This window comes from Thermobia domestica, chromosome 16 (genome assembly GCF_964235325.1).
Source record: "Thermobia domestica chromosome 16, izTheDome1.hap1.1, whole genome shotgun sequence".
NCBI lineage: Eukaryota > Metazoa > Arthropoda > Insecta > Zygentoma > Lepismatidae > Thermobia > Thermobia domestica.
This window is the reverse complement of record NC_137469.1, coordinates 11,024,513-11,039,306: the sequence shown is the minus strand read 5'-3', so window position 1 is coordinate 11,039,306 and position 14,794 is coordinate 11,024,513. Positions and strand designations below refer to the sequence as shown.

The 14,794-nt window shown below is 37.2% G+C and overlaps 1 protein-coding gene across 2 annotated transcripts in view; it reads left to right on the top strand.

Moving 5' to 3' along the window:
* LOC145672912 (cytochrome P450 4C1-like) overlaps positions 1 to 9,917 on the top strand; it is a 72,149-nt gene extending 62,232 nt beyond the window's left edge. For both annotated transcript variants that reach the window (XM_081742115.1, XM_081742116.1), the window contains exons 11-12: positions 1,706 to 1,885; positions 7,721 to 9,917. In XM_081742115.1, the coding sequence (XP_081598241.1) occupies positions 1,706 to 1,885; positions 7,721 to 7,896 (356 nt within the window). In that variant the 3' untranslated portion in view covers positions 7,897 to 9,917. The remainder of the gene's footprint in view (positions 1 to 1,705; positions 1,886 to 7,720) is intronic.
* Positions 9,918 to 14,794: the final 4,877 nt, after the last annotated feature.

Sequence of the window (14,794 nt, the reverse complement as noted above, 5' to 3'; positions counted from 1 at the left end):
GTTTTATAGTCCATAATCACACACATTTCTTTTGGACAGAATAGATCGTAGAACGTCCTTACGCACGTTTTTATGGCTACTTCCTGTCCTGCACTGCTTTTAGGTGTTTCTTTGGTTTCGTAAGTTTTTAGGTTATGTCTTCGTTTGGCAGTCTGCAGCATTCAAATAAATGTTGCGAATTTTCGAGCAGCATCTCCCACTGAGAGTTATTTTCTGGAGGCAAACGCCTTCACTATCTTCTTTCGAAATTCCGGGTTCGCTGTACCTGGTTTTCATCCGCGTCGGGATCTATCGTTAAAGGTATACTCCTCATTACATTTTTTAATTGCCGTTTGCAGTGTACCAACACTTGCCCTTTCCAGTTTTGCCAGTTGTCTGTAGATTAGTCCTTTAGTGGTACACCATCTTTCCACTATGGATTTTCTCTTTGCAGAAAACTCCCGCATTTTCTTTCGTATTCAAACTTTCAACACACAAACTGCACCTACTGCGTTACCAACTTCACATGACTTAATATTATGCTGTGGCGGCTATATGTACACTCCTGTCACAGGGGCGGATCCAGGACCGACTTTTGGGGGGGCGGTAGGTTGTCATACGGCTACTTTTAAGGACTCCAAACTTTGGGATGGGCTTTATTTATATATATAAAATAAGAAAATTTACTCTTCTGGGGGGGAAGGGCATTGCCCCGATCGCCCCCCCCTGGATCCGCCCCTGTCCTGTCACCTATTTTGGGAAGGGGAAGTTGTATTTGTATTAAACGATACAGTCTTTATCAGAATATTCCACTTTTTATACTGAGTTTACAAAATGTATAGGTTAGTGTTAAACATTAATTAGCACTTCTAGTTCAATGTTAAGCTTCATAGAGTCAAAACAGTAAGAGACAGTGAGTAATGACTTTTTAATATGGATTCAACGTCCGAGGAACATGTTCCATCTTTAATTTTATTGCAACGTGTAGTTATAGATCTACTACTTCATGTTTAAGTATTGAAGTCACCGTAGTTTCACACTTGAAAACGAAAGTCATAATAATAATATTAATATACAGAAATCCGCTTGAAGTTAAAAATATTTTACCGGTGGGGAAACTCGATCGAAAAAAGTGTAAAACGCTTTTCCGGGCCAGTCACCCTATATGACTTTTTATGGGGGGATTTTCCTAATTCACACCAGGCAAATGCCGGGGTGGTACCTAACTTATAGGTCCCAGGCTACTTCCTTCTTTTTCCCCGGATAGTGTGCTCGCTGATGGACGTCATCCCTCAAAACGTGACGGGCTGAATGGCCTTCCATGCCGATAGCCCAGAAATCTAAATCCTAAAAACCCTTAAAAGTCTTTTAGGGTTGACCTTGAGTATTGACTGGTCTGGTGTTGGTCATATCTCTTTAGCATCAAGGTTGAATAATATCGTGAATGCAAAATACGTGAATTTCTACCAGGAACGGTTCCCAAGCCTCTCGAGTTTGTTCAGTACGTTATCAAATAATGGGATCCACACTCTAAGATATCATTATGACAGTTTGTAATTCCCAAAATTCCGAAGCAGCTAATCGTGTTGGACTTATTTTTACTAGCTTACAATATTGTTAGAGAATGATTGTAAGTTGATGCAAAAACTGACTTTAAAATGTTAACTTAGAAAGTATTACGTATCCGAGAACAATCGTATTATTATTATATTTATTGTTATTACAGGTGAATATACAATACCAGTTGGATCAAATGTTTTTATAGATGTTTATTCAACGCATCGAAATCCAAACGTCTTTCAGAATCCGGATAAATTTGATCCTGATAATTTTCTTCCTGAGAAAGTTCAAGGAAGACATCCATACTCCTATTTTCCTTTTAGTGCTGGACCTAGAAACTGTATTGGTAAGTGTTATTTTTTTCCTGTCTTTTTCTCATGTAAAACCACAAATACACGCATTTATAATTAATAAGGTGTATATGAACTGGTAATATATATACACACAGGGAATAATTAAGAAATTAAATTTGGGAGTTGATATTTTGTCCACTTTCTTCATCAGTGTCACCTGATGACTCTTAATATCTTAATAGAGCTATATATATTTAAGTTCAATGCAGTTGAGATACATCAATTCTTTCGATTTGCTTATTTTATCTATTGCTTCCAACATAATTATTGAGCTGAGCGAAGCGAAGCTCTTATACTCGGGTTAGCCGTTTGGTTGTCCGCGAACTCCTCCTAGACCGTTTGGCCGATCTCAACCAAACTTAGCACGCTGATAGAGTATGTCGTGCTGAGTGACAACATAGGTCGAAATCAAAAATCCGATGTACCATCGAGGAATAATCACCGAAAAACTCTTACTCCTAGACCGTTTGGCCGATCTCAACCAAACTTAGCACGCTGATAGAGTATGTCGTGCTGAGTGACAATATAGGTCGAAATCAAAAATCCGATGTACCATCGAGGAATAATCACCGAAAAACGCTTACTCCTAGACCGTTTGGCCGATCTCAACCAAACTTAGCACGCTGATAGAGTATGTCGTGCTGAGTGACAACATAGGTCGAAATCAAAAATCCGATGTACCATCGAGGAATAATCACCGAAAAACGCTTCCTGATTACGTAGTTTAAGCTCGCTCAGCTCATTTCATTGCAATCGGGCATATACATTGCATTCCTAGTTAACCATAGGTTTGAAGTTTACAACATCGCAGAAGCCATTTGGAGCAAAGTCCCCTACTACCACTACCACTATTATTTGTATCTGCCTGAATACTAACCTCACGCAATCTCATAATCATTCGAACTCAAAGCAATTGTGGCTCCTAAATTAACCTCAAAACATTTAGGGCTCTTATATTTCACCTGCCAACACTTGTGATTCTAGATCTGATCTTAATATCGGGAATCATGTGCTGTTCTTCATCTTAAGATTAAAATGCTTCTGGTTTCTTGAATTCAACATTGATACATTTGGCGTCCTTCGACATAAAAAAAAAAAGAGTCATCCCTATATCTTAACCCCAAGACACCTGCAACCCTTAGTTATCAATTTGAAAGCACTTTGGTCCTTAGATTTCAACTTCAAAGCACTTGTGATTTAGAGATCATTTGACATCAAAACATTTCTGACTCCAAGATCTGAATTTTAATTAACTCTACTGTGACCCCAAGATTTCAATTTTAAATCACTTGTGACCCCAAGATCATAATTTTAAATCACTTGTGACCCCCGAAATCTCAATTTTAAATCATTTGTAACTCTGAAATCTACTCTACCTCAAATTGACATGTTGAATTGAGTTTAAGTGTACGTGGATGAAATCTACATGAGTGCTAATCATACGAAGTTTTCAGCTTCTGCCAGGATCAGATAGTGAACCGTAAATAGAGTCAACAGTTTTAGTTCTTTTAGGGACTTATGCATAGTAGTTTTTGAAATATGATTAGCGTCGTACTAAGTGCCTGACTACTGCAGGAAACATGTTAGTCGAACTCTTTAGTATGACACTAATCACGCGTCAAAACGACTCTGCATAAGGCTCTTAGAGTTTAGCTGCATTCTAGACCTTACTTGTTTTTTTTTTGTGTGTGTGTTAAAGTTGTGCGGGAAGTGAAATAGAAACGTAATTGGGAGGAAAATGAATATGGTTCAACTGTTTTTATTTATTTACTTTTTTTTATAGTTTCCTTGAGCTTTAAGAATTTTTCAAATCATGTGGCTATGGCGAAATAATTAAAAAAAAGCACGAACAACGAAACAATATAGGTTTTTTTAAATGGTAAGTGGTGTGAAAAGAAAGATGGAAGTTTCCTATGCACAACTGTAATAAGATGAGACTTATTGCTAACATGGAATGTGACTGCACTGGAGCCATACACATACACTTCACTATAATTGAGGAGCGCATATTGTTTTAGTTTACGTTCCATGTATTAAAGACGCAAATATTTATGATCTTTGTTTCTTAGTCAAATTTCTTTAGAATAAAACGGCCTATCTAGATAAATAATCAGACCTTCTCTAAGCTCATCCTACATTTGAATTTTTATTTGCAAATAATTTCAAAACTTTGAAGACTAATTATAATAAATGTAGAACGTTAGTCAGGTAGAACATAGAAAATGCTATTAGGAGGCCTAATCACTGCGAAATTAAAATACCGCTAATTTTACAATACTTGTGTGATATCTTCAAATAGATAAAAAGATAATCAAAATGTGGAACAAGAGCGCTCTAAACAACATTATATTGCATGAGGTACCGTTATCACGAGTCACCTAGTAGCTTTCCGTTTGTAGCCATTTATAAACGCGAAAATAAATGCCGATTTTCTAAATGGCTGGAAATCGAAAGCAGATAAGTGAGTCGTGATAACGGTATCTCATGTAAAATATTATTATCTAGCGAGCTCTTGTTCCACATTTCGATTACCTATTTGAAGATATCACATAATTACTTTTAAATTAGCGGTATTTTAATTTCGCCGTGATAGGGTCTCTTAAATAAGATAGTAATATTTCTAAAGCTTTCATGAAACCAGATATTTGCGTGATCAGTTTATGAGGTAATGTTGTTGGGTAGCCAAGTTTACGCACTATACGGAAGGTCTTCAAAAGAATCATTACGGTCATGCAAGTAAGACCTATAAAATCTTTAAAATTATTTTTCTTGCGATAAATAGCTAGAGCAATTGTATCGGCAGAGTTCGTTAACGAAATCAATTTGTGTACATGTTTAACGAATAACAGTGACTCATTTGTGTCCGTTACTGCACACCAAATATCTTTTCAACAAAAGCTAACTTTTGAATTCTGTTTTTTCAATAGATAGATAGTTCGTTAACGGTGTCTATCTGTTAATATCTTAACGGGTAACGGTGACTCACGTTTGTCCGTTAGCGCACACATCTTTTCCATAAAAGCTAACTTTTGAATTCTGCTTTCCTTTTTGCAAAAGATACTTGTTTAACGGGGTCTATCCGTTAATATCTTAACGGATAACGGCGACGCGTTTGTTCGTTAGTACAAGCCATAACTATTGGACAAAAACAAAATTCTGAATTCTGTTTTTGCAATAGATAGCTAGATGAATTATCTTAGTTGAATTCGTTAACCTAGTCTTTCCGTTAACATATTTAACGAGTAACGGTGACTCACATTTGTCCGTTAGTGCACACGTCTTTTCAACAGATGCTAACTTTTGAATTCTGCTTTCTTTCTTGCAAAAGATAGAACAAAAGCGAATTTTTGAACTGCTTTTTTTAGGAGTAGAAAGAGTAAAAATTGACAGATCTCTGTGTTAGATCTCAGCAAAGTCCTCCAGCTAGTGACATCTACTGCAAGAAATTGAAACTTCCAGTGCAACAGTCTTTTCACTGTGCACCAGAGTTTATTAGCACATGTAACAGTATTTTGTACTTATTATTTCGCTCACTTTTTTTTATGTATTTTTGATATTGAAATGAAATTAAATGAAATCTTTCAGTTTAACGTCCCACTATTATGCCGTTTAGACTAAGAGAGACGATATTTAAACCTAGTGAATGATGATCAAAGACTTGGTGAAGTGAAAAACTGGGAGGTAATGGGAGTACCGTGAGAAGAAAAGTTACGGACAAACTTACTTCGAGGGGGATCGAACCAGGGACCCCACGCACCAGAGGTAAGCACTTTAGCATTGAGCAACCGTGCCCATATATTCTTAATATTGTCCATTGTCTTCAAGCAATTTACTGAAATTCAAAATAGTAGAAGCAGGGAGTAAAATTTCAAAGTCAGACGCACTCGCCAATCCAAAAGTGATGGGCACCAGTATCTCTTACGTACAAATTATAAAAAGTCCCCCCCATAGCGTTTTGTTTGAGAAAGATAGAGATTACATCAGGACATACAATTTCAAAACCAGACAGAGCTCCCTTGTGGCTAAGTGGTTAGCGTACGCGCCTTTGGCGTGGGAGACCCGGGTTCAATTCCCGGCGGGAGCTCATGTGGTTCGGATTCCACGTTAATCAGTAGGTCCACGTCTCATATAGCCTCGCTGCTGAAAGGGACGCTAAACTAAAATCAACAAAACCAGACAATTAGATTTAGGATAATCAATTTTGAATTCGACAATTCATATATATGTAAACCATTTCTACTGAAAACTGATCGCCAGCTCTAAATTTCTAGTCGCCAATGGCGGCCTGGCGTCTGGAAATTTTGCGCCCTGGTAGAAGTGAGCTTGGCCAAGACTCCTGCTGAAAAACCATCTCAGTGAACGTAGCAGTACAAATGAATCACCATTTTCTCTTTCAAGTTGAAAATGAAAATAAGTAAAACAATTAAATGATAAATTGACTCACTTACTTTGTTTGTAAGAAGTAATCTGATCATTAGGACCAGGAAGTTGAGGAGAAATTCTCTTTTTTACGAGTGCCCAAAGACGATTCTTAACATATGTTCATTTTGGGTCATTGTAGGCCAGAAAATGGTGGATTTTATTTGCCCTTTTTTTCCTTTTTCGGCGTTTTTTTTTTGTTTAGTGGTCTTTTTTTAAAAGCTTTTTATAGGTCTTAACGTCTTTTTTTGCACTTCATCTTTCGACAGTAAATTTACTGGCCATTAACTCGAATCATCACCACATCTTAAACATATTTTCTTTACTGAACAGATTCCAATCAAGACATTCTTCAACGACTGGACTGATAAGACCAGATCTGCAACAATCACAAGTCAGATAAGTAGGTGTAACAATATCCTCCAGCAAGGGGGGGGGTGAAGGTGGGGAAGTTTTCTTATTTTAGTTTCTACTTCAGTTTGTGGAAGAGGGAGAGACCATTAAGTAACTAGAAGCTTGTATTTCTTGAGCATTATATCCATTAAATATGTAATTCTAATTAAATTGGGTCTTATTTTTACGTCCTTTTTTCTAGTTTTTAGATTCTTTTTTAAATATATTTTTAGGTGTTTTTATGTCCTTTCTAGGCAATGTTTAGGTCTTCAACTTCCGAGCCCTGCTGATCATAATCGTCATAGGTATTCTGCCATAATTCGCAGGTCATTTGCTTCAACTAAGCCCCCCCCTCCATGCCCCCCAAGGTTTTCCGCTGACCTCTTCGTCTTTATGTATGATTTTTCTGTTTTCATATTGCCCATTAATTGTAGTCTCCTTCGCCCCCTCCCTCTCTTTCCTGCCGCCATACCCTCTAAAACGTCCCTCATGATACCGTTCCCTTTTATCCAATATCTCAACCAGTTTATCTTCCTCTTCTTAATAATATCCAACATCTTTCTTTTCTCCTATGCTATTTCTAACACTATGTCATTCGTTTTCCGCACGGCCCAGTTAATTCGGTCTATTCTTGTCCACACCCACATTTCGAAAGCTTCCAGTCGTTTCTCATTATTTTTGCGTAATGTCCGTGTTCACACGAAGCGTTTTATAAGTCGCTTTCCCATCTCTTTATTCAAGGTTCCACAAAATTTTACTTTCTCTCTTCTAAAGGCTTCTTTTGCCATTCTTATTCATGCTTGTATATGTAATTTAACGTAACAGTAGAATGAATTGTTACCCACGAAATGAAAATATCTTTCATGAAACATATCCATTGTATTGTTTGATATTTATTTTTGGTTCTAAGTATACAAGATTAGTTATTTAGTATTAGAATTAGAAATGAATTTGTGGATTTAATTTTATTGATTTTAATAACATTACATTAAAAAAAATAATACTTTGTTTTTCAGGTCAGAAATTTGCAATGATGGAATTGAAGTCTGTGCTGTCAAAAATCGTGATGAATTTTCGAATTGAATCTCTAGAGAAACCTGAAGATATTGAACCAATGGCAGGTCTTGTAATTCGTCCCAAACATGGAATTAAGCTAAGACTTTACAAAAGATCAGAATGTGTCCAAGCTTAACCAATTTTTTTATAGTGACAAGGACGTTACAACATTGCCGTTAGTGTTTTAGGAGCCGTTAAGAGACACAGAATAGGATATAACCACCGGCAAGTGAAATTTGAAAGTTTAACTTGGTGTACAAGGATGTTTAGAAACAATACCGGAAAAAAAAAATATTGGGAAATGAATCTTCACACGAAAACATAGCTATATAATTATGGATGCCCAAATGTGTCATTTCGGAAGTGGGGACGACATAAAATGGTCATAACTCAAGAACAAAACATGGAACGAAGGGCTAGTTATTTTGTCCTTAGATTTCAGTAATGTACTAGTGCATATGGAATATGTGCCTAGGTTTACGCTATAGAGGATTGTCCTATATTTTCCACACTAAGGTAAACGCACCGGATTTCGACAGGTTAAGGACCTTTTTCAAAATTTTGCCTATTGTGGCCATAATATTGGTCGGTGTTGGCCCATTTTTTTCTTGAAATGAACAATCTCTACTAATACTAAAAGTCATTTCAAGGCTCAAATGCTAATGTTAAATTTTTTTTTTATGAAACTGGAACTCGCCAATGGAACCCGAATTCGACACACTTCACCTGGTTTCGACAGTTGCGGTACCTGAATTCGATACGTTCAATTATATCCATGTAAAACATTAAGTCGGCATTATTATTAGTAGTAATCTCTTCTCAGCTTCAAATATTGTTTTATTATTATGCAGAAATTATCAGACGGGCAAAAGAACACAACTTCCAAATTTTCTGAATTAAGTAGTTACTTCGTTGATCCTCAATTCGACATGCTGGAACCTGATTTCGACATTCCATGTCGAACTGAGGTTACAACTATCGGAGAATTATGTAACAAATAGCTTTATGAAAGTCTTTGAACATACTTGATTCGTTTAGATATTCAGTTAAAATTATATTTGCACTATTGAGCATGAATTCGACAACCTTGTCGAAATCCGGTTCACGTTACAAATAAAGGCTCGTGTTTTCGACAACCACCCGTACATGTTACATCACAACCTTTGTCCTCACAGAAGAAAACAAAATGCACTGATTGAAACTGCTTTACAACATTAAAGTACCACTATTTGCTTGAAGCAAACCTAACTTTAATAAAAGTCTTACGAAAATAACCTGCCATCTTATAATTTCCTTAAGATTATGTGTTTTTTCTCGAAGAGTGTATCACACACACAACAATGTACTTCTTTTCTCCGTGCGTACGACTCATCTACTGTAACCGTGCTTTTGACACGAGAAAAGACACTCCCATAATGTTGCCACTTTTATGCACGATTGCAGGGATGACATCTTACGCTTATTTCACAACATTTAAGCACAGGTATGTCGAATTCGGGTGTCTGTCGAATTCAGGCGCGTTTACCTTATTTCCTAATGTTCTGTACGAAGGTTGTACAGGACGCGCATTTATTCTGTATTTACTTACTAATACTGGCACGTCAAATTTGTATGTCATGTCAAAGAGGTTATTCTCACTATGTAGTTTCATGGAATAACTGTAACTTTACAGTTTCAGGTAGTGTTATGCTGATCGCGAATGGAATCAGACCTCCTGAACGACTCTTTTGCGTGAAGGAACAAATAGTGGAGAATTCCTCAGAAAATTATTCGCAAGTGCAAAAACTTGAGGATCTCAGGCACATACTTGTAGTGCAGAACGCATTTTTTTTTTAAAAATACTGATGAGTCAACAGTAGAAAAGGGGAAAAATAACCTTACCTGGCAATATTGTATCCATGTTGCAAAGTAAAGTCAATTCGAAAGTGACTTGCATTGAGTTGAGTTGATTTTAGTTTAGCGTCCCGTTCAGCAGTGAGGCTATATGAGACGTGGACCTACTGATTAACGTGGAATCCGAACCAGTTGAGCTCCCGCCGGGAATCGAACCCGGGTCTCGTACGCTAACCGCTTAGCCACGGAGGAGCTCTGTGACTTGCATTGAATTCCATAACTATATGTTACAGTACAAAATATTGCTGAAAAATGTCAAATCAGCAGATAAATACACCACTGAACACCGTTATTAAAAATCAATTCGTATTTAGTAAATTTTTGGGGGTGGTACAACACACGTCCTGTATTAACATGGGAGAGGTATGGCAACCATATGGGCCAATTTCAGTTTGTACAAGATCTTATAAATATCCTTCCATGCTTCAAGGCTGTCGGCCACCTATTTCATACCTCTGGTATTAATGGAATCTAGGCACTATGTTCTTTTAACCAACCTTGATCTGATGTTTCGTTCTTCAGTTATGATACTTTATTAAAAGAGAAACAGAAAAGTGAGAATAAAGGACGCCCCCCAGGAAAGCCAGCGTCCAGATAAACAGTAAAGCATCAACCATTTGTCTACATGCCTCCACTCCATACAGTCAGTAATCTGAAGCATCTGTTGGTGGGAAGTGTAGTACCGTGGCTCCTATCGTAACGAAGACATTTTGACGAGATAGGCTCCTATCATGACGAAAATGTGTAGATAGAGAAGACAGGAAAATGCGAGAATATATATATAGCTCCATTGGCTTTGACAGAGGGACGAAAAGCTTGATTACCGAAAAAGAACATTCGTATTGGTCATGCAAATGCATAGGATATTTTTATAACAAAAACATACTGGAAAGAGTGCTAAAAATCCATGTAAACATGTTTGTAATAATAAAATAATAAATTATGTGTAAATTAAAAAAATAACAATTATTGTTATTTTATTCAAATCTATGTTGTCCGTAATGAGGAGGTGTATTGTTAGTATTACATCTGTTGTTTTCTGAATATGCAAATTGTTTATCTCCTGAACTTTTCTCGGTGCTTGTGTGGTCACCTGTTACCAGTTCGAAACTACTTCCTCCTCTGTTTTCTTTCTTCACTTCTACTGCTTTGTTTCTGAGGTGTAACTTTCTTGCTGTTTTTCGTGTCTGTTTCTCGTGGGTCGTGGTTTGTTAATTGTTGTTAGACTTTTTCAGAGTAGGCTGGTTGGTTATATGGATTCTTTCTGTGGTTGTGCTAACTGCATTTACTGTTTTGCAGAAATCAGCTTTAATGTATTGCAGCATTTGATTTCTGTCAGTCTGTGGGGTGGAGATGGTTAATAGTGTAGTGATCCAGGTTAATATTTGGTTTGTCGCTGTTTCTATTGCATTTGTGATTAGTTGTTCTGTAGACAGTGGTTCAAGTTGCTGGTTTGCTTCTGCTGTTAGTGGTTGTATATCGTCGTGGCTCTCGTAAGGGCCGGTTTCTCTTGATATGTTGGTGTGATATTGAAATGATTTTCCGGTAACTCTTTGTTGGATGCTTATTTTTGGTCTCTTTGGGCATTTACTGCTGCTTATCCTGTGTGTTCTTTGTATGTTGTGCAGAAATTTCTGTTGATGAGTTTGTTTTATTCTTTTCCGTGTTACTACATCGGAGCAGACACTTTGCATGCTGCATTGAAAGCGGCGATTCCTGTAGGGCACCGGTATTGGTTGTAGCATTGAGATCTCCACTTTGTAAAATTTACTTGTAGTTCTTAAACCATTGAATGTTAGTTTGATTACTTCCTCTGCACTGTTGAAAAAAAAAGTCGCAGTAGTGGTGCTGGATCCTCTTGTGTTTAATTTTTATCAGTTTGTGAACTTGATATTTTGTAGTTTGAATACACAAATGTATGTGTTTTGTTCGTTTGGTTTGTTCCTTGTTTCTTCTACCGTTTTCTTTCTTTTACTTTTCTTCTGTACTAGTTGAAATTCATCTTCATATCGTTCTGGCGTTATTATATCTGGTTGTGGTTCCTCATCTTCACCAGCTTGATTTTCCCCTTGGTATTGGCGGTTTCTCTGTGCCCTTCTTGGCTGGCAGGTTTCTGCTCTGGTTGTGGTTTCTCTATTTCGGACTTTTGGGTTGTTACCTGTGTGTGTGTTACTTCTTGTTGGTCCTCATAAGGGCCACATTCCTTGTTTGTGTGTAGTTTATCTGCTTGGTTTTTCACCTATACTTGCTTGCTATTCGAGTCTTCTCATAAGGGCTGGCATTTTCTTTTCTTTTTGTGAACTTTTCTCTTCTCGGGCTATTCCTCTTTACAGATCCTGGTGTTTTTCGAGAATCATCACTCGTGATCCATAGTCCTTATGATGGAAAATCTTTAAGATGGGTTCTACTTTGAAGAATGTATTCGTTGAAACTGTCGAGCTCTTTCGTTGCTAAGCAGTTAGCGTATGCGCTTCTGGCGTGGAAGACCCGGGTTCGATTCCCGGCGGGAACTCATGTGGTTCGAATTCCACGTTAATCAGTAGATACCGTCTCATATAGCCTGGCTGCTGAAAGGGACATTAAACTCAAAATCAAGTTGTTGTAACTGTGCACTATGGGGAACTTATCCCGGTCCATCTTCTTGTTTATGATTTCCTCCAAGTCCTCTAGTGTGAGTCTGCTGCAAACTTTTAGTATCTTTACAGGTGGAATTTTCAGGAACGTGTCCTAGTCTGTTTGGGTTACTTCTGTGGCTTCAATTTCTTCCTTTAGTATAGCTTCTCTTGAGTGCGCAACTTCTGTTGTTCCCCTACTATCATCCTTGTGACATCTGGATTGGTAGCTAGCAGCGTCCTTCTCCTTTGGTGACTTCCCAGTTTATGTCTTCTTTCTTGGCCTTGGTATGGTCCTAGTAAGGGCCGCAATTTCAGGCTCAAATTATGGAGAAGGGTCAATCTTTATCTTTTTGTTGGTGTTTTTCTAATACTATTCCAAAAAGATAGTATTCCGTTCCCGTAGCCGACTGTCGCAAAGCGCTGTACAACCTCTATATTCAGTGCCAATCTTGGTCTATAATAGGTCAAGCCGACAGAAAACAATGCTTATTTCGTTAAGAAGTGGTGTGTTAAGTTTTGTAAAAATATCGTTTAATGTTTCACAAAGTCTCTTTTGGCGATAGGATTATCTCAAAACGCTACTTTATATTGTAGACCACTCTTTGTATTGCAACCCCTTGTTAACACCGCAAGGTTTTCCGGAAGTTCCAACTCTTGCTGCCTCGAAAGCCATCTTGTCTTGAAGTTCTATTTTTTTTCTCTTCTCTCGGTGTACCCTTAGGAGCTCCGTGTTGAATAATCACTATCTGGTTGTTTTCTCCTTTCCTCAGTTGTCGGTGGATTATACCTTCGAAATGACGTCTTTGTGCAATTCTTGTGCGTATTTATAAGTGCGATTATTTACACGACCTCTACTAGTACCACCTACCAGAGTGTTGAAGAATTATGAAACAGAACATCAATGACTGCTCCAATTATGACACGAATACGTTTCTCGCAATCTTCTTCTTCTTCTTCTTTTTTAGAAAGCCTGAATGAATAACAAGTTGATTGGATTAAAAAATGCAATGAAATTTGTTACACGTAATATTTTGGAATTTATTTTATTGCATACATTAAAGACGTTCCCTTATCCCTGACTTCCATCTATGACCCCCCCTTTTTTTTTACTACAGGTCTCTAAACTCATTTGAGTTAGTTCGCTGTATTCTTCACCATAACTAATGTCAATCGGTGAAGGAAATTTTGTTCTTTCCTCAATAAATAGCAAGAAGAATACGCGTTGAAAGTTATGATACCTGCAAGTTGTTGCAAATAGACTATGGTAAATAGGAAATATGGCTACAAGAAGTCAGTTACTGTTTTGAAGTGTGTCTGAAGAAAATGATTATAATAGCAACACAAATGAATAAAGCTAATAGGAAGGTGGTTAGGGTTACGATAAGAATCCTACATATTTACTACAGGACGGCAAAATTCAGAGTTAACAGAATACTGATGAGATGAATAATCACACTTCTGATATCTTTTAAGTCCAGATTTAGCCCCCATTGGTATGGGGGGTGAGAAGAAATAAAAAAATATAACATCTGAGATGACTGAGATTATACTGTCGAATCCATCGGGGTCCATCGTCGATTACAGTGTTTTCGAGGTCACTAAGCCATTTTCGATGACATTCAAGTCCACGTTTAGGTTAGAACAGGCATGTCAGCTGGCTCGGGACCAACAGGAGCAACGCATTCGGCGTTATTGGTTGTTACTCGGGTTCCTTATTTTATGACAGAGGTTAACGCCGAAGACGTTGTTTTCGTTACTTATTCTTCTCAATTCTTTATTTCCTTATACGGCAACGCCGAGGACCTATCATATACAGTAGAGTCTGGTTAATTCGAAATGGGATAATTCGAAATATTGGATAATTCGAACAGAAGTTCATCCCCCTTGAAATCTATATGGAAAACAATAGTAAAAAGTCGTGGATAAATCGAACTTTTAAACCTATGTTTTGGATAATTCGAAGTAAATACAGTTGAAAATTTTTAATGTTGGACAGAAGTAAACAGAGAAATACAGTTTTAACGTATTTTCAGTTATCCAGATGCAGCCATAGGGAAGAATAATACAAAAGATAAATAGAAAATCTATGTAATGATAAACATGAAGATGAGTTGGGGAAGAAGTAAAGATAGAGAACGTGTGCCAATCTCATCTTGTTTCACAATTGGTTGAAAATTTAAGATGAATTATTGACAAAGTCAACCAAATGATATCAATATCGTATTCCACGCAATACATGAAATTCAAGATTCATTAACCGTACAAAAACAATCAAATTTAAGCAAATACGTTTACGACTTCTTAAAGTGAGAACAGAATATTCAAATTGTGACTGGTGTTTAATTGTTTGGGCTATTCAATGTATGTTGTAGCGTTGTATGTAAATATACTTTCCATTGTACACGTAGTTTGAATTATGTGGTGTCAATGTCGTTTGTTTGCGGTATTCGATCACGCAAATAATAAGCTGCTTTAAAATGAAATGAAATGAAATCTTTAAGTTTTACGTCCCACGGTTATGCCGGT